At 37.9% G+C, this 26,390-nt stretch overlaps 3 protein-coding genes, 3 long non-coding RNA genes and 1 pseudogene across 11 annotated transcripts; 3 read left to right on the top strand and 4 right to left on the bottom strand.

Moving 5' to 3' along the window:
- The first annotated feature begins 7,321 nt into the window (after positions 1-7,321).
- On the top strand, positions 7,322-8,460 carry LOC130691391 (RRP15-like protein). Its single transcript, XM_057514339.1, has 4 exons — positions 7,322-7,397; positions 7,460-7,970; positions 8,069-8,234; positions 8,291-8,460. The coding sequence occupies exons 1-4, from the start codon at positions 7,385-7,387 to the stop codon at positions 8,420-8,422; spliced, it is 822 nt and encodes a 273-aa protein (XP_057370322.1). The 5' UTR covers positions 7,322-7,384; the 3' UTR covers positions 8,423-8,460.
- Positions 8,461-8,794: 334 nt separating this feature from the next.
- LOC130691390 (uncharacterized) lies at positions 8,795-10,445 on the bottom strand. Its single transcript, XM_057514338.2, has 2 exons — positions 9,921-10,445; positions 8,795-9,579 (listed from the first exon to the last, which is right to left on the bottom strand). Exons 1-2 carry the CDS (start codon positions 10,084-10,086, stop codon positions 8,918-8,920), a joined length of 828 nt encoding a protein of 275 aa, XP_057370321.1. The 5' UTR covers positions 10,087-10,445; the 3' UTR covers positions 8,795-8,917.
- Positions 10,446-11,471: 1,026 nt separating this feature from the next.
- LOC132088033 (uncharacterized) lies at positions 11,472-12,355 on the bottom strand. Its single transcript, XR_009421092.1, has 3 exons — positions 12,260-12,355; positions 11,674-12,169; positions 11,472-11,605 (listed from the first exon to the last, which is right to left on the bottom strand). It is a non-coding gene; the product is annotated as an uncharacterized LOC132088033 (long non-coding RNA).
- Positions 12,356-13,303: 948 nt separating this feature from the next.
- Positions 13,304-14,438, bottom strand: LOC130691395 (tetratricopeptide repeat protein 9C-like). The gene is made up of 4 exons (XM_057514343.2): positions 14,071-14,438; positions 13,791-13,960; positions 13,549-13,734; positions 13,304-13,455 (listed from the first exon to the last, which is right to left on the bottom strand). Exons 1-4 carry the CDS (start codon positions 14,223-14,225, stop codon positions 13,355-13,357), a joined length of 612 nt encoding a protein of 203 aa, XP_057370326.1. The 5' UTR covers positions 14,226-14,438; the 3' UTR covers positions 13,304-13,354.
- A 2,536-nt stretch (positions 14,439-16,974) lies between these two features.
- On the top strand, positions 16,975-18,711 carry LOC130691404 (uncharacterized; annotated as a pseudogene).
- A 1,553-nt stretch (positions 18,712-20,264) lies between these two features.
- Positions 20,265-21,173, bottom strand: LOC130691408 (uncharacterized). The gene is made up of 3 exons (XR_009001218.1): positions 21,038-21,173; positions 20,586-20,970; positions 20,265-20,526 (listed from the first exon to the last, which is right to left on the bottom strand). It is a non-coding gene; the product is annotated as an uncharacterized LOC130691408 (long non-coding RNA).
- A 647-nt stretch (positions 21,174-21,820) lies between these two features.
- LOC130691407 (uncharacterized) lies at positions 21,821-23,090 on the top strand. 6 transcript variants are annotated; one of them, XR_009001217.1, is made up of 6 exons: positions 21,821-21,945; positions 22,009-22,131; positions 22,189-22,375; positions 22,434-22,603; positions 22,661-22,805; positions 22,874-23,090. It is a non-coding gene; the product is annotated as an uncharacterized LOC130691407 (long non-coding RNA). The 6 variants fall into 6 exon arrangements; XR_009001215.1 differs by having other exon boundaries at positions 22,009-22,375; XR_009001214.1 differs by having other exon boundaries at positions 21,865-22,131.
- The last annotated feature ends 3,300 nt before the right edge of the window (positions 23,091-26,390 follow it).

Genomic DNA, 26,390 nt, shown 5'->3' with positions numbered 1-26,390 from the left:
CACAAAGAAGTCATTTGTCGCAGCCTATTTTTGTCGTGCCCTTTTTTTTTTTCTCTTTTTAGAAGACGCTGGCCGAAGGAAAAACAGGGGGTACACAAGTAGTACACGCACCGCTACACACGCACAATCGATGAATCAAAGACATTCGTCTGACTTGGTTAGTCAGACTGCGCGTGTTCCAGCATGTTGCGGAAAGAATGAAAAAAAAAAAGAGAGGGAACAAGAAAGCGAAGGAGGTGGGTTGAACTCCAGTGAAAGAAAACAGCAGCACACGATCCATCGCTAGCCTGTTTATGTCAGATGGACAGTGTTAAAAAGAAAAATCAAGAAAGCATCAAGTGACCCTTTTTTTCTGCTTCTTCTTGTTGAGCGACAGAGAGCAACGCCTACTGCCTTATACCAGTAACCGTTGAAAAATATGGAGTTTTGAAAAAAAAAAAAAAAAAAAGTGACCGAATGTATTCCGAATCGAAACAAGCGAGGGGCTTTCCGTTCAAATGTCATGAGCGATTTATGAATCAAAATTGACAAGGCCCTGTTTGACCAGACCGGAATGCAAAGGCCAAAAGGCAATGGAAAAGAAAAAGAAATTCGAATACAATGTGGGTTTTTAGCGTTATGATCGGCTATGTATTTTTCCTAACCCCCTCGACCAAAGTCCATCGTTGGGAACCTGGGAAGATCCCGATGAAGAATAGCCACGGCCCGCCCTACACCGGTCTCCGTTCACACAGGTCACGCAATTGTGAGAATCCCGCCTTCATCTTTGGGCTCACACATGGTCACTTCTTTTTTTTTTTTTTTTTTTCCCCGTTTTTATATTATGAAAGCTTTTTACTATCAAACAGAAGAGAGAGGGGGATCGATTGTTAAGAAATATCAAAAATAAAGTGAATATGAAATTGAAAATTTTATAGTAACGCTGGAGAAGGGAAATAAGGGGAATACCTATACAAAAACGATACGACAATCTATATAGATGACTCTTGCTAGTCGGTGAATTCCCCCCCCCCCCCAGCTTCGTCGAACCCATCGTCAGCCTCTTCCTTTTTTTTTTTTTCATACGTTTTTAACTGTGGGAGAGGCGGGGTCGTCTCGGTCAAACCTCCTGGTCCGAAAAAGCCCCTCAAAAAAAGATGAACAAGAGAAATGAGAAAATGCGCATAACGCATGGATATGTATCCATGTTTGCATCTATATATATATATAGATATGGTGCATAGCAGTAGTAGTAGTAGGCAGGAATTTTTTTGATATATATGTGAGCTATGAGGGGAGAGAAATATGTTTCCCTTAGCAAGAAACGCGAGAAGTACCTACACGTATATGCGCACACATTGGCCATCGAAATGTTGGAGAAACATCCACCAGCTGCCTCTCTCTCTCTCTCTCTCTAGCTACGTCTCTTTCGCTCCCCTCCACGTCGTCTCTGACCTTAATGACCCGCCTATTTTTTAGGGACTACCAAAAGGAGACTAAAGAAAAAAGAGAAGGGGAGCACAAAAAAAAAAAAAAATAAATAAAAAAGATTTTCATTTTTATTTTACTCTACGCAATTCCAAGAGAAAAAGCATCCTCGTCGATGACAAACTTCCTCCTGTTCCAGCAACCGGTGGATGGTCATTCAAAGCTGAGCTCTTCCCTTCTGCCAGAGGTTTCGTCTTGTATCGCCGTGGACGGAGAGGACGGACACACGTCCCTTTCTGTGTTCTCATAACGCCTTGATACTTGATAAATGGAGGGCGAAGAAAAAAAAAAATAGGGAGAGGCGGGCAACCGAAGAACGAAGTAGTCGTCAGTAGCCGTCCACCCTATCAGCTAGATGACGAGGAAAACCCCCCCAAAAAAAGTAAACAGCACAGCAAAAAGGAAATCAGATGCCGGCCTGACTAACTGCTGAGAAAACAACGCGTTACCCAAATTGCGTCAAATAACCAACTGTCCAGTTGTTAGAAGATGATCAATGTATCCCACGTCAACAAGCAGCTGGACATTTAGAGGCAACACATTTTACGTACAGTGTACAGTATATACTGTATATATTTTGAGAAATAAATAAAACAACCTTTAAAGTAGAAAGGCTTAGCATTTTATACATAATCATGACGGGAGAGCTTTAATTGAATTCTAAGTCGGACTATCTGGGGGGAGGAGGTAAAAAGCCAAAAGAAATGAGAAAGGGTCAATGTTGACGAAAAATAAAAACGGTAGACAAGTCAAAGAGGATTGCATGTGAAAACGTTTGGAATGATGGAGAGGGGAGTACATCGTTGAATGATGTCTAGCAAACGGAGTCACTCTGACCAAAGGCCAATAGCCAGCTGCTGACTGCGGGTACTGCACAGCCGCAACTTACAGTTCGAAAGCGAGAGATGAAAACGAAAGCTCCCCAGTTATCTGCTTGTAAAGAGAAAATGACAAAAAAAAAAAATTTAATATATAGTATGGCTCGGTATAGGTCAGAGAGTTCTTTCTCTCTCTTTTTTTTTTTTTTTCAATTCCTTCACCGACAAATATGACATTTGGTAGCTCCTCTTCATATTACCGGGCCTTGTTCTTCCTCTCCATCGAGTGAAAAGAGAACACCAAGTGATGGTTGTTCTTCTCCTCTCATTTTTTTTTCCCCTTCACAGTTATCTTTTCTGTCCAATGTAAGACCTAAAAGAAAAAAAAATGTATAAAAAACGAGGGAAAGAAATCAAGCAGGAAAAAAGAAAAGAGAATGTTTGAATAAATTCAACCAATCAATCACAATATGGTTCTTAACTACGCGGCTTTGCCACACTATGACTATACATAGCCGATGGATTTCCTTACGTCGTTTACAACGATTGCCTTTCATAAACATCTTTTTCTTTCTCCGTTTTACTTTCTCTCCCCCCTTTCCTTTTTTTTTTTTAAGACATTTTTTTTTTATGATGAACTACTGGGGGACTTTGAAAGACATAGCCGTGGCTGGCGGCGTGTCTACTCACCAAGTTAATAATAATAAGCGCCCGAATATACGGCAGACAACGGCAATAAGTGCCCTCCAAATCCAGGGGTCTAACGGGGGAGAGCTTTAGTAATGAGAAAAAAAGGCAAAGAGCCGTGCTGCAATATGTGTGTGTGTGTGTGTGTGTGTGTGTGTGTTTCGAGTACATGTTACAACACTGTATCGAGCAGCCGAGTTGACCGTTAAATACGACAGCCGCAATAGAGCTTATTAGCATCGGCTCGCTTTGAGACTCTCGTGTCTGCTGTGCGAGTTGCGACCCCAGTTATTAGTTATTATTACAGCCTCCTTTGGTGAAGGGCCAATCTTCGACATGATGCCGCTACTTGCCACAGAATATGACCGGCTCCAACGCAACTAAAATTGTTCTATACAAAACCCATCCGATGTAATGGAGGAGACAAGTATAGAACCGCAATGCCCTATAGAGCCAAATTCAATCCAATGGATCAGGCAGCCAATCTAGACGGTCAACTTGGTTACGTAATTACTCACTGGCAAGAAATGGCACCGTCTTAAAGGCTAACCGGAGCGCTGCATTGGATTGTGGCTTGCCTCCCAATCAACACCCGTGGTGTGTGTGCTCCAAGCAAAAGACATAAAATGCAAAGCTGCTGTATCCGTTCATATTATTGCCCTGGCGTATGTAAGCAAAAATCCATCGACTGATTGTCGCAGTCCGCTTTACTGGCCCTTCCCCATCGCTAATCCCGCACATATTTGACGTAACACAACCCCTCTTCGACTGACTACCGATCCGAGGATGACAGTAGACGGAAGTAGCGGATTATATTTATTTTCCATCTTTTCTTTGATATTCTTAGTATTATTATTATCTTTTTTTTTCCCTTCCTTCCGTCCTCTCACACTCGTTTATTTTTGGAGGGAAATAGTAGTAATACGTGCCAGCACTTTACAATCAAGCTGTTTTTATCTAACCTTTTTTCTTCTTTTTTTTTTTATCTCTTCTTTGTTTCTCCTCGACCAGTTTTACGAGTTCGTTTCTCTATTTTTTTTTTCCTATTTCGACATCAGATTTATCCTAATAGCTCGTAGGCACTTCCTTTCATTAATAAAGACCTTCCCCCCCCCCCCCTAAAAAAAGAATAATAATAATAACGGAAAGCCAACCACCAAAAATGAGACTCGAAGACGAAATACAAGATGTGCATTACGCAATTATGAAACAACGATAAGATAATGAACTGATCTTCATTTTGGACTTTGTTGATAAATTATGTGGAGGCCAGAACGAAGCCCGGACACTCCGTGCATCGGGGAAGTCACGGACATGCAAGTTGATGCTATAATATCTGTTGATGACGAACATATGAAGTGTACGTCTGTTACGAGCATTAAACACGAACCGAGTGCAGTCCAGGTAAGGACGAATATAGCTAGCTATTATGCCGCACACGAGGGGGCGAGGACGAAAGTGGAGGAAGGATGAAGAAAACAAAAAAGAGAGTAGATCTGCCTAGTTGTTGTTCGGTACACAACAGACACTGCATGTTCGCCCATGAAGCGGAGGAGGGAAGTTAGCGTTTGACATAATGATCGGGTTGTTACGCTATAATTGCACAATCCTCCTCGCAGTATATTTTGCTACGGTCGAGATTGAAACATGCACCGAGGGTAAGACACCAACCGTCTATTGTCTGGCCCATTACACGATCTTATATCTTTTTAGCATGCAGATAACAACGGCGGCCACCCCATGCAATCAGGTGCTCTTCCTTTATTTCAAGGGATCCGTCAACGAAACAAAAAAAACAAAAAAAAACAAACAAAAAGAAAGCTTGAAATGATTCGAATAATAACAATTTCATACAATCAAGCGTCGGATTATCTTTGTCTTTCCACGTTTGTCTTTAAACACACTGTATGCGTTTCTTTCAGAATGCGGGATCTATTGGACCGGCATCGCAATAGTTACGCGAATGATGTATTCATTGTTTCATAGCTGACGATCGTGTGCGATATCAAACGTAGGATTTCGCAGAACCCACTAAACGTCATCGTTGAATTATTTGCTAATTTATCGATTCATCGATGATTAGGAGCGCAGTAAACAAACCATAACTGAAAAAGAGGAAAAAAAACGAAAGAAGACAAAAACGAGCAGGGCCAAAACGTCGTGTGTGTTCCATCATTGCATCATTTAAACGAAAAGGCACCTATTTTAAGACCTTGCGAACTCTAGCAGCCTGGTTGTAATTGCCAAAAGAATTCTTCCATCTTTCACGTACTTGACCTGAAATTTCTTAATACCTTGTGCATTCTTGTTTGTTTTTTCATTGTTCTTTCCTGTAACTCGCAATACAGCATTACTGTACACAGATGTAATAGAAACATCAAAAATGGAGACCAGTGCGTCAAAACAATTGTTCCCTTGGAACTCACGATCCATCAAGGATGCGGCACACCGCCAACCCCTCTGCCAGCCTTACAAATCTATCATTGAACAATTCAAAAGTGAATAGATGAAACCGAGAAAAGAGGTGGCAGGCCGGGTAAAAAAAAACAGATGCCTAGTCAAACAGCCATCAGTGGCGATTTCGTTTGCGGACAGGACTGTAATAATCAAATAGAATTCGTCAGGGGAAAATAAGGAAAGAAATAGAAATATAACGTATGTACGTACAAAAAAAGCCAAAGAACATGTTCAATTGAATTTGGCCAGAGCGGAATAAAATGCGAGCAGGACAGAATCATCATCGAGGCTGAACGGGTACAGTACCGGAGAGGGGGAAATCAGATCTGGGTAGAGCTCAATAAAATACGGAGGAGGGTTGCCATTTTGCATGAGAATCAAAAAAAAAAAAAAGTATGAGGGACAGAACTAAAAAAAAAAAAAAAAGAAACGAAAAACTCTCCATCACGTGTATACATGCATAGTGAGTCCATACGTGAAATCCATCCCTATTCTATTCGACACGTTTCGTCCGCAGAACAGCGTCCTGCGTCCCTCAGGGAGAGCACGGGGAGAACAGAAGGGGAATTCAATAATTCTCCTCTCAATCTCCATGTCCTGCTGAGACCCTTTCTTCGTCATTTTCTATTCTAGCCCTTCACATGCATCTCCTCCCGCCTCCTGCTCCCCTCAAAACGGAAAATAAAAATTCGTTGGTCTCCGAGTCCATCAACAGCTCCGGTATAATGTATACGAATGCGTCTATTGGCATCCAATGGTGAATGCGTGATATCCACGGCATGCAATGGGTGCAAGGATAAGCAAATCCAAAAAAAAAAAAAAAATAAAAATAAATCATACATTCCTAAAGCATCGACCAATAACTTCATTCGAACGGGGCAAAAGTTTATGAAGTCGATCGGTTGTCATCCAGTTGGTATATCTCTGGCCGTACTACACGTTATTTGCAGTTATTTTAAGGCTGTCTGTTATTTTTACCTGTCGTGCAATTACGGTCGCTCTAATTCGCCATCTTCGGCTCTAGCCTTTCAGCAAATCAACACACCAATAAGAGTGCAGCTTATACATGAAAGACCCGTTGTCAATGCACGACCATTTGCGATGACTGCATCGGCTACACAGTATGAATCGAAGATATGTCGTATTCACAGAAACAGGCTTACAAGCCGTGTTGTACTAACAAGAAACGTAGGATGTGATTGTTCTCGGAAAATCAATTCAAAAGTATTCTCGACTATTTCCGTAGGGAGATCACGATCACAATACCTTTCTTTCTTTAAATAATAATAATAGTAAATTAAACAAAAAAGGAAAAAAAAAAAGAAAAAAAGCTAGTCCAGTAGATTTAAAGTTATGTGTTTTTCATGATGATACAGAAATTTCTCTTGTGTATGATTTATTTCAATATTTATGATGGGTTACGAATGGGTGATTTTGTTCGTCTTCTTGTAATGCGGTCAATAGAAACAGAAATATTGTTTGAAGAAATAACAATTAACTTGAAGTTATGGCTACTAACTCTAAGCAAGGAGCTTTCTATGAAAAATTTGTTTTCGTTGATTAAGCATGTATTTGCTCAAGACTTTCAAGAAACATTTTCTATTTCTACACCTTGATTTGTGCGGTATTAGGCTAAGGCTTTTTAAATAAAATACGGCGTAATTGCCCATCATTCCGTACAACACATGGAGTTTGTGGTTGATAGAAGTAGAAATGTACATAACTTATAGTTGAAAATAGCTATTTTACTTTATTTCGTATAATATTATGTAAACTTTTCAATGATATTTCAAAATTTAAGGTAAACATATATTTTAAATGATTTAACGCTGGCACATACGCCATCTGGCGATTAACAATTGAACTAAGATGGAATACCGCAATGCCAAAATTTGTTGTCTGCTGTTTCAAGTAAGTAGACTGCTACTCACGTGGGGAATTACAACGTACAAAATATGGAATCCATTGGTAAAACAATTATTTTATTTGTCGATTGTATGTGATTATATTTAGCAGAATATTTCCTGTAGATTGCGACGATCTGCTTAATTCCGACGAAGAATATGATGACCTAGAAAGCGGACAAGAGGCAAGCGCGTCGGACGATGGTGATTCTTACACAAAAGGAAGCAATTCTGATTCTGATTCTGATTCTGATTCCAATGAAAAAGAAGTTGCATCTCAAGATGAAAAAAACGTTGTATATGGGAATTTTGGTTGGGCGGATGCCATGTCTAAAGTGCTTAAGTCTTCCAAACCAAAAACGAAAAAGTCTGTCATTCTATCGAAAGCCAAAAAAGATGCAGACATAATGAAGATCATCTCAGCTCAACAGGAAAAGACTTTATCATTTGAGGTTGAAGAAGCAAAAAAAGAAAATGTTACCAAAAACGAGGATCCTGATGTTGTGAGGCGAAGTGCTCATCTTGAAAAAATGCTACGCAGACAAAGAAGAAAAGAATGGGATCTTATTGGAAGAGTTATGCCATCTGTCACTGAGGATAGAGAAAGAGAAAGAATTTTATCAAAAATAGCAACCAGGTATGAAATTTTCCAATTCAGGTGCAAATCAAACATGAGTGTCTTTACAGGTGTTGTTCACGGTAACAAATGGTAATTAAAATGTTTGTTTCAACTAGGGGTGTTGTACAGTTGTTCAATTCCGTTAAAATTCAGCAGAAAACCATCCAAGACAAATTAAAGGAAGCGGGGCCATTAGAGCGCAAGCGCGAAAAAGCATTGAAATCTCTAAACAAAGAGGATTTTTTTGAACTTTTAAAAGGCGGGAAACGTGTCAAAGCAGAGGTAGTAAACATTTCAGACTTGTTAGTTATAAACAAATCCTTGATGTCCAACTTTAGGTAAAAACTGAACGTCCCACCAACGTAAAGCAGGAAGAGGCAACATGGAGCGTACTGCGTGACGATTTCATGCCCGAAGTGTCTATGCGAGATTGGGATAAACAAGAAAGTAGTGATTCGGAAGATGTATAAACGCATTTGTGAAACATTCATACACATTTTGACTGATGCATGATTGTAAAAAATATCACTTTTCTATGCAGTCTATGACGACGACGATATGAATGATCTATGGTTATGCTCCGACAACATCCGACGACTACAAATCTTCTGATTTAACTTTCTTTTTTAAGCCCCCCGCAGACCATTACAGATCCTGTTAACCGGTCAATTAATATGGGCTATTCGTAATACTGATATGATATATTGCCATATCCATGTTCTTACTAATACTGCCATAAGCCTATGATTATTAAAGGATGGAACTATGTTTCGGATTTGGTTTTTGAAAGGATATTCTTTAGTATATTAAACACAACACAGTTCAACAGTTATACAATAGCTTGAATAAGCATTCGTAGCCGTAAACAGCCAAGTCGAAGTTAATGACCAATTATAAGAACACGATAGCAAAACGGGAATAGTTAAAAATAGATAATAGTTAAAATCAGCAATTGTCAATCATCTTCAGTTCGCTACTTCGTGGTCGTCTTCAAACGTTCCACTATCATCGTTTCCAATCCTAAAGATAATTCCAAAAGGCTTATTCTGAGATGGGTTGTTGCTAATGGCAGGTACGCTTTGACTTCTAGCAAAAGAGCTACCCCGATTAACGTCTCCCGATGCATCTGGTATCTCAGCTTCCCTTTCTATGCGCACAGTGACGACCGGGATAGAGGAAACCGACGATTCACAGGTTTCTTGCGGACGTAAACTAGCTGGGGACAGGGCTTGATCCAATGCCAGTGAGCTGTACGTCGGAGGAGCGTAGCTAATTTCTTGACCAAAAAGAGCATCATAAGGAGGCGGAGGAACGTCTGGTCGCAGTGGTCTTGGTTTAACCAAAACGTGATTACGATGCTGATCTAAAGCAACCGTTGTCTCTGGATGATGTGCACACATTTCACGACGATGATGCAGAGACCACATCATCATTAGCCTCGGATCCGAGGCACAGGAGATGCTTGAATCAAAAGATATTTGACTTCTACTTCTCCTATTTGTAGATCTCCGTTTAATCAGCTTACAACAGGTTCCCCAGCAGCAGTACGTAATAATTAAGCAGAGCAGAAGCAGCATAACGGTTAAAGCCATCAATCCTTGGGACGTCTGTGATGGGTTAATTTCGCCTGCAACATTAAGGTGATGGTTAGGAATTTTGATAAGTGACTGCTGATGACATAAAAACATTTTTGGTAATTTGTTTTATGGTAATATATTTAATTAATTGCATTCATAAAAAAAGTACCAATTTTCAAACTGTCAAAGTGCTGTACTATGCACTCTCGTTTTTAATGCAAACCTCCACCTTAAGTCAAAACAGATTATTTTTAGCAACGATTACGCACAGTGATCAAATGACGCATTTCGGGTCACATTGCGTTATGAAAATAGCATATTTTATTTCGACACTGCGCCTGTAAAAACGTTACAGGCAACTCTATACTTATAGGATATTGAAGATTTGTACCTGGCCAGAAGCGGAAATGTAGTTTTTCACGAGAACTGCAACCGTTTTTGAAACGACTAGTACAGTTGCTACTCACGGTCGAATTTATGGCAATAAGAACTCCATAGTCCATTGACATGGGATCACCCATGGCCACTATGTTTACAGCTTCCGATTCGTTTTCCATGACAAACAAATTTTAATGTTGATCTTTCACAGTTTTCTTATGACTACTCGAGCTGATTTTGCTATCCCTTTCTTGGGAAATGTTCGCGTTGTTTAGAATATTCGGTCACTTCGACGGCTTGTTGTTCAAAATGAGACCTACTGGCGAAGTGTTCTCTCCACAACAACGTTCCTTTTCACATTGAGACGAGTTCCATATAAACATTGGGTCAGATCCCCTTTCTAGGCTGTGGGCCATTTTTAACCTTGTCGGTAACAAGGTCATGCAGGGCTACTGCAGTACTACGATAAACATCTTATCGTTTTATTGCCGAACGGATTAGGCAGACCTTGAGCACATAAAGAACTTATAGTTTATAGTTGAAGAAGCACATAGTACAAACTTATGGATACTTTACCTAAAGTTGGCTAAGCCTTAGAAACAGCCCTATGGCAACTCATTATAGGAATTATCGTTTGTTTGAAAATAGCAATGGGTTCAAAAGCTTCTTGATATGAAAAACAAAGAACTCCCTCGGAATGCGTTTCGACGACGTTCAGTCGATCAACAAAAGAGGAAAGGAAACGCGAATAGGCTTGGTGAAATTCCTCCTCCTCCCCCCCACTTACCTTGCGCCTCTCGTTCTCTTACGATTGTCTATGTTATGCCATCGCTTCCGGAAGAAAGTTACCGGTGTGTGTGACATTTAACCCAGTCGCACGGAAAAACGTAGCAATTGAAATAGGATCTATTCGGGGGTTGTCTTATAGTTATTCTCTACTGACGTTTCCATTACTTTTCCCTACATTTGTTGCCAATTGTGTTAGGTATCATTAATCCAAGAAGTTCTTTCGCTTTAAAAAAAATGGCTAAAACCATCGGGCGTTGTTCTCAAGTGTAAAGAATGTAGCCTGGGGTAATGCAGTTCCCAATCCTATATTGACGAACAACACGACTTGGATTCCAATGTTTGTTTCCTGGAAGTAACCAACTTTGCAGACCTGCAGAACGCGACCACCACAGAGAGAAATGACTTACTCCACAACTTCGATCAGTTCTGCCGTCGCACCAATAGTAATAGATTACCGTTTCTTCAGCTGTTGATTGTTCAAACTTTTTTTTTGCGTGTTATATTTTGTTTTTATAGTTTCTTGTTTACTTATTATTTTGGGGATTTTAGTCTTAGATAAGTTTATATATGTGTTTGTAATGACACAATTGATGTATTTCCCTCACACCCGAATAAACTCTTGTATTTCGTTTGAAATTAGGAAAGTGTGCTAGAAAACGAGAATCCACCAAAAGTTGCCGTAACATGACCTGAAATGCCACTTTCGTAGATAGAAACCCCCGAGTATTTGGACGCCAATTCGGTCGTTTACCATCAGATTAGCTATTGCCTTAACTTGCGCTGAATACCATCCATTCCAATCACCTGAGTCTATATGACCTTTTGCCAATCTCCGAAAGGATGGACTTGTTCGAGCGATTTGAACTGTTAAACGGCTCGTTCCAGAAAGACCCTGCTTTGTTTTTAATGCTAAACAAAAAAAAACGGTAAAATTTTACTTGCATTGGCTACCCTCTATTGATAAATAAAACTGGTACCAGCAAAGAAGAAGTAATATAAACCATTTACTGGCACAGTAAATAATCCTGATGTCTTGTTATATGCTCCTCCTTGATTAAGCTAATTTATTTGATAATTATTTATATTATTCCTTTGAATGTAGCTAGTTGTTCGCTGGGCAAAAAAAAAATATGCTGGGAATCGAGCATAGTTTGATGCTGCTGATGTTGGTCATCCAAATTTGAATTGTTTTCTAGCGTTGTCTAAGTCTTTCGGCTCGGGTTCTAATGCCAGCATTTTGTGGTATTTTATCTAACTTCTTCGTCCATCATTTTCATCTGCTGAACTTCTCTATCTACTTTGTTTAGATTCATCAGATCTAAGATCTAGGTGTTTGATTTTCAAAAAAATTTAAATTCCGGCAAGCATCGCTTTATACTCGTAAACGAATTGTAGTGTTTGATTTAAAGCATTCAGCATTTCCGTAGCTTTGTCAAAAGTCTTTGTCATTTCTGCAACTTTGTTCTCTGCCATCTGTATTTTTATTCGTTTTTTTTACTACGACTACTGAACGATCCTATTACAGCCTATTATTTACCATATTATGTGCGAGTAGACTCTTACCTCGTTAGCTGCCTGCGTAAGGCGATGAAGACGGTTGCAAGACACAGAAGTGGCGTTCGAAGCGGCGCAGGTTGTTGCTTTAGACAAATCAATGGAAACAGGCGGTGAGGTTGCAAATTTTTGTTCCGTTACAGCCGCTACCATGATCAAAACCAGAACTTCAGAAAAAGCAGAAATACCGAAACGAATGTTAAGTAATAAAATAATAGTAAAGAGAATCACAAACAGCTACATTAAAGATAACAAATAATTAAAAGAAAGGCACCATAGAATTAACGGAAATATTATTGTAACTGAACTTACAACAGATCTCATTCCGAATTGTTGGATATGCAGGATAGAGCAGTACTCTGACAACAAATACTTTTAAATCTGTAACTGAAGCACCCGGCAAAAAAGGATAGTTATTTAGCGTGTTAAACGGAACCTTTTTTTTTCAGGCATAGAAAGCAACGAACCTCGGTTCACAGTGTCCCAGTAAATATAGGCTAACAAAAGTACGCAACAAAACTAATTCAACCAATTAAAGGTAGAGATATATTTTTTTTTTGCACGAGAGCTCAACAACCAGTAAATATTGTTTTACAACATAGCTCACGATGAAATGTCAGGTAAGTGCAGGAAATGAAATAGCTAGAGGATTTTTGCAAAATGTTTAGTTCAATTCTATTCTTCTGAACTCGATACCTATTCATTTCATTATGCTAGGGGAAAATCAAGCTTTGTGTTGACGATGATGAATGAAAATGGAGGAAATAATAAGTAAATAAAACATCACGTTTGTAGATCGTGGATTTTAGAAGATCTCGTTCTTTCAATTGCGTTTGAATCACGTAGCCGTCTGGTAACTTCCGTTTACGTGAGAAAAGACCTAGAAGCGAACGTGTTTTTCCGTGAAATATTTACTCATCTCGCGGGATTACAATCCAGCCATGAAGACCTTAAAGGTCTCGGCCTTGCTATTGTTATGAAATATTATTATTTTTCATTAATAGTACAAATATAACTATGCTTGAAGTTAAGTGTTTAAAATGGCTGGTAATATGTGAATCATTCATTCTTTTATTTCAGTTTTCATCTTAGGCTCAAATATGTTCATTTGAAACCCAGCATCTTTTCATACATAATTTTGTTTTCACAATTTTGTTTGGTGAGTTGTGCCAGACACCTTGTTTTGAGATTGGTAATCTTTGAATCTAAGCAAAAGTTGTTGTACGTATAAAAACACAAAATTTGAAGTAACTAGGATAACCAAGTTATTTCTATGTTTACCAATTCATTTGAATTACCTTGTGAAGGCCCACATCGCAGTGCTTCATTACAAGATTCCAAAGCTGCATTAAAGTCTCCAAGTTCAAAAAGTGCTAGTGCCATTCTGAAGTGTGTTTTTGGATTTTCACGAGAGCATTTCATCACTTCTTTGCAGTAGAACACTACTTTCTCATAATCAGGTTTTTCATTCTTCAGCAAACATGCTGCATGTATAAAATCAATTAGCAATAGTGTAAAAATTAATAATTAATTGTTTTACCAGACAAATTATTATAGCAATCTATCTTCAACTCTGTGTTCTGCTTTAAGACAACAGGGTCAATTTTCTCTTCAAAGCCTTTTCCATTACCCGGTTTGGTAAATGTAGCACCCAACTCTCTTAACACACTAGATCCATCGTTTTCCACACCTTTTACATACAGCAAGGCTCTGTTTACAAAAATCGAGGATCCCAGGTTTATGAATAGGTTTCATAGCTTTCTAAAAGTGGGCTTTGAAAGGCAGTCAGAGCAAATGTATAAGAGCACAATGGAAAAAACCTGTGGTAATGTCGAATAGCTTCCTTTAGATTTTGTTGTCTGAAACAATTGTTTCCCTCCAATTTGAGGGCTTTTGCTAGAGATAGTTTTTTTTCAGCTCTTTGGCTTAAGTTGGGCAAAACAGATGAAGAACAATTTTCCAAATTTTCATTCATATTCTGTTTAGGGTGGTTGTTCTATTGCCAGAACGTAGAATTATTGTTTCAGAACTTAAATTGGTAAGAACCAAAATTCACACGAGAACAGCACGTTCACGGTATTTTTACACCTATTTCGAAATTTCTGACAAATCCGCCAGGAATTTCAAAAGTAGAAGAGCTCACAGTATCTTTTTAGGAACAGTCTGATAAGTCATGAACGGAAAACGTTAATACTAGAGTTAAGTATAACGCTATCACAAGCAAAATTGAAAATAAGTGTAATGTTTCATGACAGCACGCCATCTAGTTTACAAAATGCATACTAATAACAACGCCATTAGCGGTCACGATTCGAAACTTTTGTAAGTCTTAATGGAAAAGATTATTATTTTTTTTTTATCGTGCTTGATTGAGATGTTTTACGTGCCTCTCGTGTGGCGTTGCCATATCGAGAATGGGTCGTCCTAGTAGACCAAAATTGGCATATGATAAGATGAGATAAAGTTAATTTTAGTTAATAGCTTTTATGTAGGCCCGTTTTCCAGAAGAAGTTTAGCACCAGATTCCGGACTGTTGAGCTTGACGTGTTCGTCACAGTTTTGCGGTAGGTGTATAAGTGTGACCAAATTCAGCTGTAGCTTTTGTTCGTTAAAAAGTTCCTCTCTTTCGAAAGCGAAGTGAAGGCATTTAATTATTATGTGAGTGGGGGTTTCATTTATAGGACATACAGTATGTTCCAAAAAAATCCGACTACCCCCCTTTAAAAAAAATGCCCCCTATCAACGTATAGCTAAGTTACTTAAGAGTAGTAGTTTAGGTGGGTTATGTTAGAATATGGGAAAATGCGGGAAAAAATGTGGAAGAATGTGGTAGACGTTACCATAGAAACGAGACATGAATGAGTTTGTGTCTCGAATTACTAAGGGGTGAGACAAATTGCCGGCAGGCAAAGCCAAAAATTTTAACAAATCTACTAGAAAATTGTTTTTGCACTAGGCTACGAGAGACAGACTTCCGGATGGAAAGTCTCGTCTCCATGGTAACCAATTTAATGCATCATGGCATACGCGCCTTTTTCAAAATGGTTGTTCTTATGCGCTAAATTAGTATAAAACGGGGGTTGGACTATAAATTTGATGCAGTTCATGTTCGCGAAAATCACGCAAAACAATAAATTTTCATGAAATTTGATTTAATGAGTACCAGGCTAGGCCTAACGTTACCACAGACGTTCTTTCCGCAACAGTTAATTGTTTTGCGCTATTTTCGTGAAACATTTTTATAAACTGTATCAGTTTTATAATCCAGTTTCTAAGTCCAAACAAGGGGACATGTCCCATTATCCCATTACCTGTTACGTATCAAAATTAACTTCTAACCTTTGTGTAGTTATATTATCGTATTTTTATGTTTACTTCGTATACAATGTGGAAGAAGTGGGAAAAAATCTTGTTTGTACTTGTCGCTCCTTAACAAAATAAAAATCAACAAAACTTTTTAGCTTTCCACTTTCCACTGTTTGGTAACTAATATAGAATTGAAATGTGTGGAAAAACAGTGGAAAGTGGAACCTAGCGCCGCACGTTGGCGCTAGGCAGTTTACGTTAGGAAAGGAGAAAAAAGAAAGATTTATACTGGGTTCGAACTCCGAACCGCGACACTAGTAGATCTCCTCCTTTGCCATTCAGTGGTTGGCGAATGATCTAGTTCCTAAGTAGTTCCGATGGTGGCGTTGGCTATAAGTCTCCTCAATTAGGCCACACCCACCTCCTCTGAAAACAGGCTTCATTCGAGATAGGCCTTAAAATGGAGAGTTGTCTCACCATTACTAATACACCATGGTTTTATTAATACTTTTTTTTCTATAATACAAATATTACAATTCATAAAACGATACATCATAGAAAAACATCACTATAGTAATTACATTAATTAAATACCTACCTACTTGGCAATACTATAGGTGAAAAAAAAAATAAATTAATGTTTACCTGTATCGAGAGTCCATTTGTCGGTAGATCGGGAATCCGTTTGAGGTTTACATGCGAGTCCGTTTGACGTTTACAGTCCCAACCATCAAGTAAAAAAAAAAAGGTCTAAAGTCTTAATGTCGATGGCACGGGAGTCCTCTTACCGGAAAGTGTAGCGCTCGTTGGGTTTTGTAACTCGCCCAAAAGAGTTAACACGGAATTCATGAGCTAGCTCAAACGGGTGAGCTCAAACTGCGGAGTTATTCGCTGTGTGTTTCTTATGGGACTACGGTGTTGCCATTTTTGGAATTTTTTTCAATATTAGCAGACGAAATTAGTCATTTGTTTATTGTTTGAAGTGTATTGCACAGTGTTTGAATTTTCTTAACTGACGCAATTTTCGTGAAATGGGTAGGAAGAAATTATTAAGTGTTGAAGAAAAACTAATAAGAATAGAGTTTACGATGAAAGTAGACGAAAAGGTAATTTGTTGTAATGAAGTAATTAAATTATAGACTCATCAAGTTTTGATATTTTCTCCACAGGTTTAAAATCATTTGGCTGCTTTGCTACATCTTCATCACTATCATCCGGCAAACCAGTTAAAAGGGCCGCACGGACAACGATAGTTAACAATATGAGTGGTAAACATTACTTCTTATAGATTACCTAATGTTTTGTTACAATGTTTGCTTCTCTGATCTTTTGAATCTGAAAGATATTTCAGTAGTGGTATGTGTTGAAGATCCAATTATTGCAGCCATCGATCTTCAATGACATTGTGAACACACACCTTCGCATCCCATCTTTAACTGTACGCCATGAAGAATAGAAACAAATCAAACAGCATTCAGGAAGCTAGTTGCCAAGAAGATGAAATTTGTGCCGATTCCACCAACAATTTGGATTTTGGACCGAAATCCTTTGTTAACGACGTAGTCTGCCAATACTGGCCATTCACCATTAAGATGGGAGAGCTGATAGAATGATATAAGTGCCTTACCGTTGAAATGGAGCTTTTTCTCTCTTGGTTGCATGGCCAGGGCCATAGCTGGCCATGTCAAGTAAACGAAAATGCTTATTAGCGTTAAATAATTTGATGATAATAATTTAAGGTCGTTTATCTCAATTTTGCTTACTTCTATACAGATTCTTAACTTTGGCCATTAGAGGGATGGTGCCGCAGGGATAATGGGGGAAGAACAAGAACAAGTTTTTGCCACATTTTCAAGATACAGCAATTGTACGAAAACAATGAGCGTAGGAAGTATGTCAATTTGTTTTTGGTGTTCCCGTCAACGGAAGTAGTTAATGAATATTCTTTTTAGACCGGAAAGACTTTTAACAGGAGAAATGTTTTACTGAAATGGGCGACAAGAGGAATAGCACGTTTGCTGACCAATAGATTGTTAATAGTACGTTGTAATAATCATTTTTAATTGAATTTTATCAATAAGCAGTAACTTTAAAACAATTTAGGCGATCTATCGAGTGGAATTTTACAAGGAAAGACTTACAAAACTACTTAATGGCCGGAATATTATTATTTCGCAATTACCAACCATTCAAGCAGAATTGGAACGTGATGCTCGCCGTGCCCAGGACTGCCAGTTAAAATATTCAAACAAATGCATATTTATTTAAATTAGAAAATTACATAAGGAAAATCGGACTACCACAAAGCCGAACTATATCTCGGAGTTAAAACCTGAACTCGATCTGTTAAATTTTCAGTATGTTCCTTTACACGACAGAGTTTCAAGCGTGGCAGGTGAACTTCCATAGTGTACGCATCCACACGCAATAGGAATTTGTAAAATTCTTATTTCTTCTTCAGCTACTTCCAAATGGAGAACTAAACTAAGAAGAAAACAAACATGGATAAAGGCAAAAGCTAATAAGATTATGGACGACATTAATGATCTTGCCGAAATATTGGTAACTGAGTAACATTTCATTGACGGTGTTTTCCCGTGGGATAGTAAGCATAAAAGTAATAAGGTTCAAAATCATGTTTTAACATTTTTTTAAGTAACTCTTTATAAATACAGTTTTGCATTTAAGGAAAACTTTAAACTTATTGATTGCTGGATGCTGGTGAAGAGAAACACAGAACAAATATCCCAACACAAACTGGAAATGTCACAGTCCATCACTACTATAACCCAAGAAACATCTTTGCTACAAGGAGAAATAACGAAACCCAAGTTCAACCTAGAACTTCCCGCCTGCCAAGACCAAAATTTTACTGATTTTTGTTTAAAAAACTCTGAAACAATAATTAAATCCCAGGAAATTCATTGCCTACAAATGCTACTTGCAGATTGTCTTCTATACAAGAAATTTTACTATAATGACGGTGAAGAAAAATATTTTGATTTTGGGGAAGATTTTGAGAGCGAAGATTCCGAAGATGATGCAATAACAGATAACGATTTATTTTTCGAATCTTAATGTGAAACTGATCAGTTTGCGTGCCGTGAACATCTGTTGTCCGTCAATTTTTATTGTAATGAGACAAAAACTTTCAATACAGGGATTGCAAAAACATGCCGTTTTCATAACAAAAAAAATTGTTGGGCTAATACAATTTAATAGGTTTAGTCACGCAAATATAGTATATGATAAGCGAAAGATATCGGCGGGAGCTTTTGGTGTGACACTTATAAGATGATTAGGAGGTTCTTCAATATTCAAGTTTCACTACAATACAATTAATACAATTCATTATTAAAGGCAGTAGATCATAACGATTTCAAAGACCATCATTTTTAGCTGGAGTTCTATAAATAATTAATCTAAAGAGCAAGCAAAAAATTTTTTTGTCTTAGACGAATTTCCCGTTCACCCGTATTTTATCTAAAATCTTAATAAATTTATTCTGATGTTTTTATTGGTCAAAACACAAAAAGTTCACGGAGAGAGATAGCTCTTGACAAGATCTATCGATTTCTGTAAAATTTAAAAAAGAACAATGTAAAACAAAAAATTTAAAAAAGAGTTTCTACTTTTTTGATTTTGTGGTTCATGGCAGTACTCGATCTAAATGAGAAATCGAAAAACTAGAACTTCTTATCGAAGTTTTTCATTTAGTACTTTTATGGTACAAATGTTAAAGATACATATAGATCTTTTTAAGAGCTACCAGTTTCTGCAAGATTTTTTAAATTTCGGCTTAAACTGAAATAACTGTAATTTTTTTTAATTTTTGCCAAAATTTTTGGGGAAGGGGAACAAGTCTAAAACCACGAAAGTTTGGCTTGATCGTTCGATGGTTAATCTTTATAATTTCGGAATAAAATTATGGTTTTTATAAACCTCGTAAACCAGTGCATCTAGTGATGCATTGTTATCAATTATACTCAGCGTATTTATCGGGGAAAATCTCAAAATAATAAACGCCTAATCAGCTACTAGTAGCTGGCGGCCATTTTTTAGTGGCGGGAAATTGAAATGTTTAACGATGTGTTGACATAGCCGTCTACTGAATGTAGATGATAAAACGGGAAACATTGCAATTGTGTTATACCTGTTGAAAAGAGCAGATCGTTTTATGAATTGAATTTAATAGGTGGTAAAGTTGGGAAGTAAAAAATAGTATAAGAAAATAATAATATCAAAGAATGTGAAATGTACCATTTGTGCCTCAATTTTTATGTCTTTAACCTTATTTTATATGTACATGACTGGTAACTAATTGCTGTCAGTCAAGCAAAAACTGAATACAGACTAGTTTAAACATCTATGGCTTAATTGTTTGAGTTGGTGATTCTATATAAAAGAGGTAAGATGATTTTTCACAGCCCTGCATATACTTACTACTAAGGCACACCTAGTTAACCAACAACTTACCGTCGTTCGCTCAACAGAACACTTGCTAAATAAGAGTTGATTCAGTCGTCTTGAATTTTTATAGCCTTTTACGAGGATATTGTATTTTTATGTACCTTTGGTGAAATGTGACTCCAAAGTCGAGTATAGTAAAAACCAATTATAAAACAGGGGGTCAGAAAAAAGGCAAACATAAGGGTTTCATAACCACTATCTATGATTTTTGTAATAAGATTTATTGTTCTTCAGTAATCGTAAAATTCCCGCGTGGTAAAAATTGGATAATAATAACATGAATTGTTTTAATGTGTTAAAAATACCAAAAAAAGTGTGCAGAATAGGGAAAATTTTGTATTGTGCTTCATTTTGGTATTGTTTCTTTTCATTCAAACCGGTGCTTAGAAGTTTGAGTTAAAACAAATTCATTCATTTTTGGGTTAAGTAGAAGGGAACTCAGTATGTTTCCTTATAGTTTCAAGGTCACGAAATTAAAATCCATCCTGGATCCGCAAGTACTATAGAAAAAAAGGAAATTTTAAAAACGTAAAAATTAAAAAAGTTAAAATGTATGAACCTTTAAAGGAATCTTGATATCCTATGGATTGTTGGTTTAGGCATGCCGCCGATAGTGTAATATTTTAAAGGGATAAATTTTTACGAGTCTTGCTTGGCTCTTTAGTTTGAAAAATACGCAAACGTTTCCTTGGCTTAAGTGGATGCAACAGTGTACTTATTTGGAGGAGAATGTTCGTTGTTAGAAACGAGAAATTGCCACTTTGTTTTTTTACGTTCCACAGCTGCAGAAGAAAATGAAGCTACTTCTTCTCTTGGTTCCGATTCTGCCACAGTCGTGCAAGATTGAATTTTTCCATTTGTTACATTTTCAGTATTCGGTACACGGCCAGTAGATTTCACAGTTCCTGCTATAACTGTTTCCAAATTTGAATCGTTTCCTGTCCCTAAAACAGTAAATGCTAGTTTTTTTGTAAAAGCCAAATTTGTTTTCGATTAGTTTAAATGCTTTACTTTTCTTTTTTGCCTTTTCCAAAGCAAATTGCACTACAATTCTGGCTAGATCAGTTGTGGTGTTGTCTTCCTCTACATGGTTGCTTTGTCTTCCTGAATTTTTTTTTCCCAGTGGTTTTCCAGTGTAACTTCCTATGGAAAAGCAATACTATATAATAAATATTTTAATACGTAAAAGCTGACACTACTAACCAATTCATGTATGAGTAGCCGTTCTTAAAATAGACTTAACTTTCTCCCTGGATTCTGTCAAAAAAGGAAATCCATCTGGGTGATCACCATAAGACAAAAACCTTGACAGAATCTGTTTTTTTGGGGATACTATGCATAAGATTGTTTGCACGTTGGCCATTACACTAAGCTCCTGTGTCTGGCAAAAAAATGAAATACAAGACAAAGTTTAAGTAAAAAAGTGTAATTTATAAAGAACAAAAATTAATTCAATCATCTTACCAAATCTTTCATTGCCTTTACTTTTCTCTTTTTAGTAGATTCTGACATTAGACATTTCACAATTGGTTCTTGTCTTCGAGAAACGCCCCAAAACGTAATTGAATTGGTTTCTCAGAGAACTTATCGCCTGAACTTTACCCTTCACCATCATTTTAAGCTTCTTCAGCACTCTCCATTTTATACTATATCAATTGAATTACACTTTCTGAAAGAACTACAAACAAAAACATTTTTTTTTTAATTCAAAAATTTGGTCTGCTAATATATAAATCTAATTTGAAAATGGCAACAGTGTAGTCCCATAAGAAACACACAGCAAATAACTGCGCAGTTTGAGCTCACCCGTTCCGAGCTAGCTCATGAATTCCGTGTTGAAAAGAGTACATGCCGCCATCTGCGAAGACGCTTACTGCACTAGTTGACGTTGATTTGAACGTGCACGCAAGAGTAGTCTGGTGAATGTTTGAATTTCTAGAGCTTTGTTTTTTGAAATTGGAAGAATGGTTGTTTGATTTTAGGCATCGACCATGGAGGGCCCAGCAATTCTTCACTGAATCTGTATATGTTGGACACAAATATTTTTAAAGCTGCCAGTGGTATTTAGATATCACAACATTTGGATGGCTCTGGTATTCCATAAAGTGAGGCTTTTGAGTAAGTAAATAATTTATTTTCATAAAAAGAGTTCTTTGGTTTAGATTGCAACTTAGTGAGGTATTGGCAAACTAGCCATTCACATCTGCAATGTATAAGAGTTATCCCTGTATCTAGCTACATATGAGTGGGGGGAGTGGAGTTTGGTGCCAGTAGAATTGAATGAAGGATTGAATTTTGGATTATATCCAATTTTCTTGTTAGTGGAGATCTGCTCTGAAAGACAATCAGGTATGGATAATCTATTATGCTTCTTACTAAGGGTGTGTATAGATTAACAAGAAGTCAGGTTTCAGGTTCAAATTCTCTCTGACCAGGATTGTGAATATGTTGGCTCCTCAAGAGACTTTATCCACTAGCTCTAGCAGATGAGGTTGGTAAGAAGAGTTATGAATATGTCAATGAAAATGTGCTGTTAAGTAATGGATAAATCACAATCTAGTTTGATTTCATTATCAGGTAAATATGTTCTGACATTTCATTGCCCATTATTTCTCCTTTTTTTTCTGGTTACAGATTAGATCTGAAAATAATTGTACATGTTCATGGTAAAGAATTGGTATTACTTTGTCAACTATTTTAAACATTATAGAAGGTCATGCATTAGACTTCCAGAGTTGGTTAAGTGGACATGGTGCTGGATATGAGAAGGAACCTCTATGTAAGGAAATTAACTGGAAGTCTGGGAAAAGTAACGAGTTATATTGATTTTGCAATCGGTATATGCAGCGTAACATTGCATTCACACTACCTGGGATGCTGAAAATTTTTGGGGTAATTGGCGTTCCGTACAAGTGAACCATCAGTCTACTACGAACGCCGGTTGACCAACTTTTATACAGACAACTGTTAGCTGTTAACCGTTTATTAGATTACTTGCATTGCCATCAAACGGCAACTGTTGAAAATCGAACGAGAGATTTAAATAAACTTCACCCACAACGAAGGAGGAATCTACTAAATATTGAATTTATCAATGGATTGTCAAAAAATTAGCAAAACTCCTCTGGCTAAAACGCTAAGTAGCCTACTAGTGTATACATATTAACTTCCACTATATAGAAATAGCACACCTGCAATTAAAATCAAATTTTCTTTATTTTCATGTGTTCAACAGCTGAAGGAAGATGGCGTTTGGCGTTTGTAGGAAACTTGATAGAACTTCGCTGAATTCTTTCCGTTGGATTGAATATGGTCCCTTATGTAATTGATTTAAATCGATCCGATGGAATTGATCAGTAACTAATTATGGAAAGCGATTATTTGCAGCTTTTAGCTGATCGCTAGTTTTCTTAGTCATTAGATTGGTTGATGAGCCTAGTTCATCCGAGTTTAGGCATTTACTCGTTGTGCTTGTGAACTATTGCGGTGCATTCCAAGTTGTCCAGGTTTTTTACAAAGATACATATATATAGATATAAAAATGTGTATATATATATATATATCTTTTTTAAAGAATCTGGACTTTATCAAATAGTCACAGCACGCGCCCTGTTGGTTGGTTAGTTAAATATTAAACAATTTCAGTAACCTTAGATTGCATTTAATCATTTAAACTCGTTCTAAGTTTATACGTACAAAACGCGATAATTACTAACGTTTTGAAGTGTTATAGCAAAATTAAAAGTTGCTCTGATTTACTGTTAGTGAGGTGTTTAATGCTACTCAATCAGGTTTTCAAGTATATTTAAAGTTCTGGGCTTTTCTGTTTGTTTACTTTATGGGTACGCTACAGCAGGATGTGAAACGGTTTTCCAGTGTATAAAAAAAACGGCGTTTGGATTAAAAGTAGTAATCGAGTTGAACACACATTATGCAACCCATGTTTAATGGAATGAAAATGCATTTGTAACTTGCCAGTAACATAGCTAAGGCGATACTGCAATAATCGAGACCCAGTCACATCTGACGCAACTGGGTGATTACGACACACACAACAATAAAAACAATACTGACAACGGTCAGGTTAATGTCTTAATCTAATATTCTGGTCATTGTGCGTGGTACACAGTTATATTTGTTAGGATCCGTCAGCCAGTCACGTCGGCTGCACGGATATGAAGAGAACAACGGTAGGAAAGTGAGAAGGGTGAGAGTGTGATGATACTTACATCGGATCCATGGTTACCGAAGGGTTGAGGATGCTGTGGCGTCGGGGAGAGCTGGTGGCGGTCACGGCAGAACGGGAAGCGGCGTCTCGGCTTGGGATGTTGAGGATATGACCAGGAGAGCACGACAGTTGTGGAGTGTTGAATCAAGTTTATTTCGGCGTAACGTTGGAAGATACACTAACACTTAGATACGAAACTGAATGCTACGCAAGAGAAACACTACAGCACGACTAACGCGAGTAAAGGTTACAAGAAGACTCTCTCGAGGCACATCTCAGGCGTGGGTTTTATACCACACTTTGGCTTGATGACTTGGAAAAGGTACCCGGGGCGGAACAGGTGACGTGCGGGGTGTAATTCGGCTAGATGGCCCCGGAACAGCTGGAGGGGTAATTCGATTTGATGGGCCTGCTTCCGGCTCACCGAAATCGATGGGCCTTAGCCGCCACGTAGTGTCGGAACCATGCCGACGAGTGGAATAGGGAGAAAGCCGATAATCTCCAGTTTGGTCCTTAGGCATTTTTGTAAGACGACTTCCAAGAATTGCGAGAAAGGACTGATTCCTCTCCTTGCGCCCACGTTTGTTATATAGGCAAATAGTGTCATTGGCAGCTTTCTTGAAATAATTACTTGGAATTGATAAATTTTTTTTTTCAATTCTAAAAACGACACGTTAAACGTCCTTTTTTACTGTTTCTTCTTGATGTTGTAAGCAAGTCTTCTTTCGTTTCTGAATCCATTTTTTTTTGTTCGAAGCAAGAGAAGGGGTAACCGGATATGGGTAACATGGAAAAGGGAGCAGATTACAATTTCCGAGAAGTACAAAGCATATACAAAAAATTAATATGTAATAAGCATATATATATAATAGAAATAACAATTGATACCATTTAAAACTATAAAAAAAAAGACTTCGTTACACATGCATGAACGTATATTTCGCTACACTTAAAACTGGGCCAGCCTGTACAAATTTAAAAAACTGTACGCCTCCTCTATTTTCAAGTAGCTCGTATTAATACACAATTCCATTATACACACAACTGGTTCTAGCCACATACTCCAAATACTTCTTATACTCATGAATATAACTGTTCGCCGCATCATGCTTAAACGTTAATTCAATCTTCGTATCACGCTTAACAAAATGCGCCCCTGATACAGGATGTGTAGCCTCATTCTCAGTGAGTATAGCCGGGAAGAACAAAAAACAGCCATGCAAGACCTTGCAGTTATGCATGTACATTATCTTCGCCATTTCGTCAAAATTAATGTCATAGCAACTGTGGACAGCAATTGCACCACTAGCCGCATACGAACAGTCTTGCGCACGCCTGTGACAAAAGATGTCGTTTTGTACAGGGTCCAATCCTAATTGCCGCTCAAATATAGCAAGCGAATCAACACCACCTCTGGCCCTCCAACCGTTCTTCGCGCGACGTAAGCGCATCATCCGCTCAGTGTTACGCGCGTGATCACGGTCGTCCAATAGTGGGCAACAGGAATGTATGTGCGGTCGGTTTGTCAAAATATGTGTGGCGTAATTACCGCCAAAGTCAATAACCGGTTCACGCCCAATAGCGGCTCTCGACAGCAGAACCTCAATTTTGAGACTGCGCGAAGCTGCAGCATAGGCATCAAGCCACTTTTTCTATACGCCTTCTTATGGAATGTAGCCAACGCCCAAATTTTTTTTTTCTCCAACGCATCTCTCGTTTTCCACTTCTTTTCACTTTTCCTTCCTGTTAAACACTAAAGCTATTCCAACACTACACAGCAAGTGAGGGAATGTATTTTCTTTCGTTTACTTTTATCAACTCTTTTTTTACACTACTTTTCACTTTCCCTTTCTATCGAACACTGAATTTGTTCCAACGCTTCGCAGCTAGCGAGGAAAAAATATTTTTGCTCCCCCAATTTTGCCAGAGGGCAACTAACAAGCCTTCCCTTCCACTCGCGTTCATATTGCAAAAATTCCTTGCTCCCCTCCAAGCGCGTTAGCTCCGCCCACCTGTTCATGTTTCACATCTTTTCCCCTCCGTTTCTAGCAAAGTCCTTTTTCTCTTGCGTTGGACTTAGAAAAAATCGAAAATCTGAGTTTGACCTTTGGCGCACGGACTTTTTCCGCCTGTTTG

Source organism: Daphnia carinata, chromosome 1 (assembly GCF_022539665.2).
Source record: "Daphnia carinata strain CSIRO-1 chromosome 1, CSIRO_AGI_Dcar_HiC_V3, whole genome shotgun sequence".
Taxonomy (NCBI): domain Eukaryota; kingdom Metazoa; phylum Arthropoda; class Branchiopoda; order Diplostraca; family Daphniidae; genus Daphnia; species Daphnia carinata.
The sequence above is the reverse complement of the archived record's forward strand: the minus strand, read 5'-3'. Positions and strand labels throughout refer to the sequence as shown.

Coding starts and splice junctions, on each gene's coding strand:
- LOC130691391 (XM_057514339.1), top strand. Junction 7,971..8,068: donor TTATCAAAAATAGCAACCAG/GTATGAAATTTT, acceptor TGTTTCAACTAG/GGGTGTTGTACAGTTGTTCA. Junction 8,235..8,290: donor GGAAACGTGTCAAAGCAGAG/GTAGTAAACATT, acceptor GTCCAACTTTAG/GTAAAAACTGAACGTCCCAC.
- LOC130691395 (XM_057514343.2), bottom strand. CDS start 14,225: ATGAATGAAAATTTGGAAAATTGTTCTTCATCTGTTTTGCCCAACTTA. Junction 13,735..13,790: donor TTGCTATAATAATTTGTCTG/GTAAAACAATTA, acceptor TTATACATGCAG/CATGTTTGCTGAAGAATGAA. Junction 13,456..13,548: donor GCGATGTGGGCCTTCACAAG/GTAATTCAAATG, acceptor ACTTTTGCTTAG/ATTCAAAGATTACCAATCTC.
- LOC130691390 (XM_057514338.2), bottom strand. CDS start 10,086: ATGGAAAACGAATCGGAAGCTGTAAACATAGTGGCCATGGGTGATCCC. Junction 9,580..9,920: donor ACATTTCCGCTTCTGGCCAG/GTACAAATCTTC, acceptor TTAATGTTGCAG/GCGAAATTAACCCATCACAG.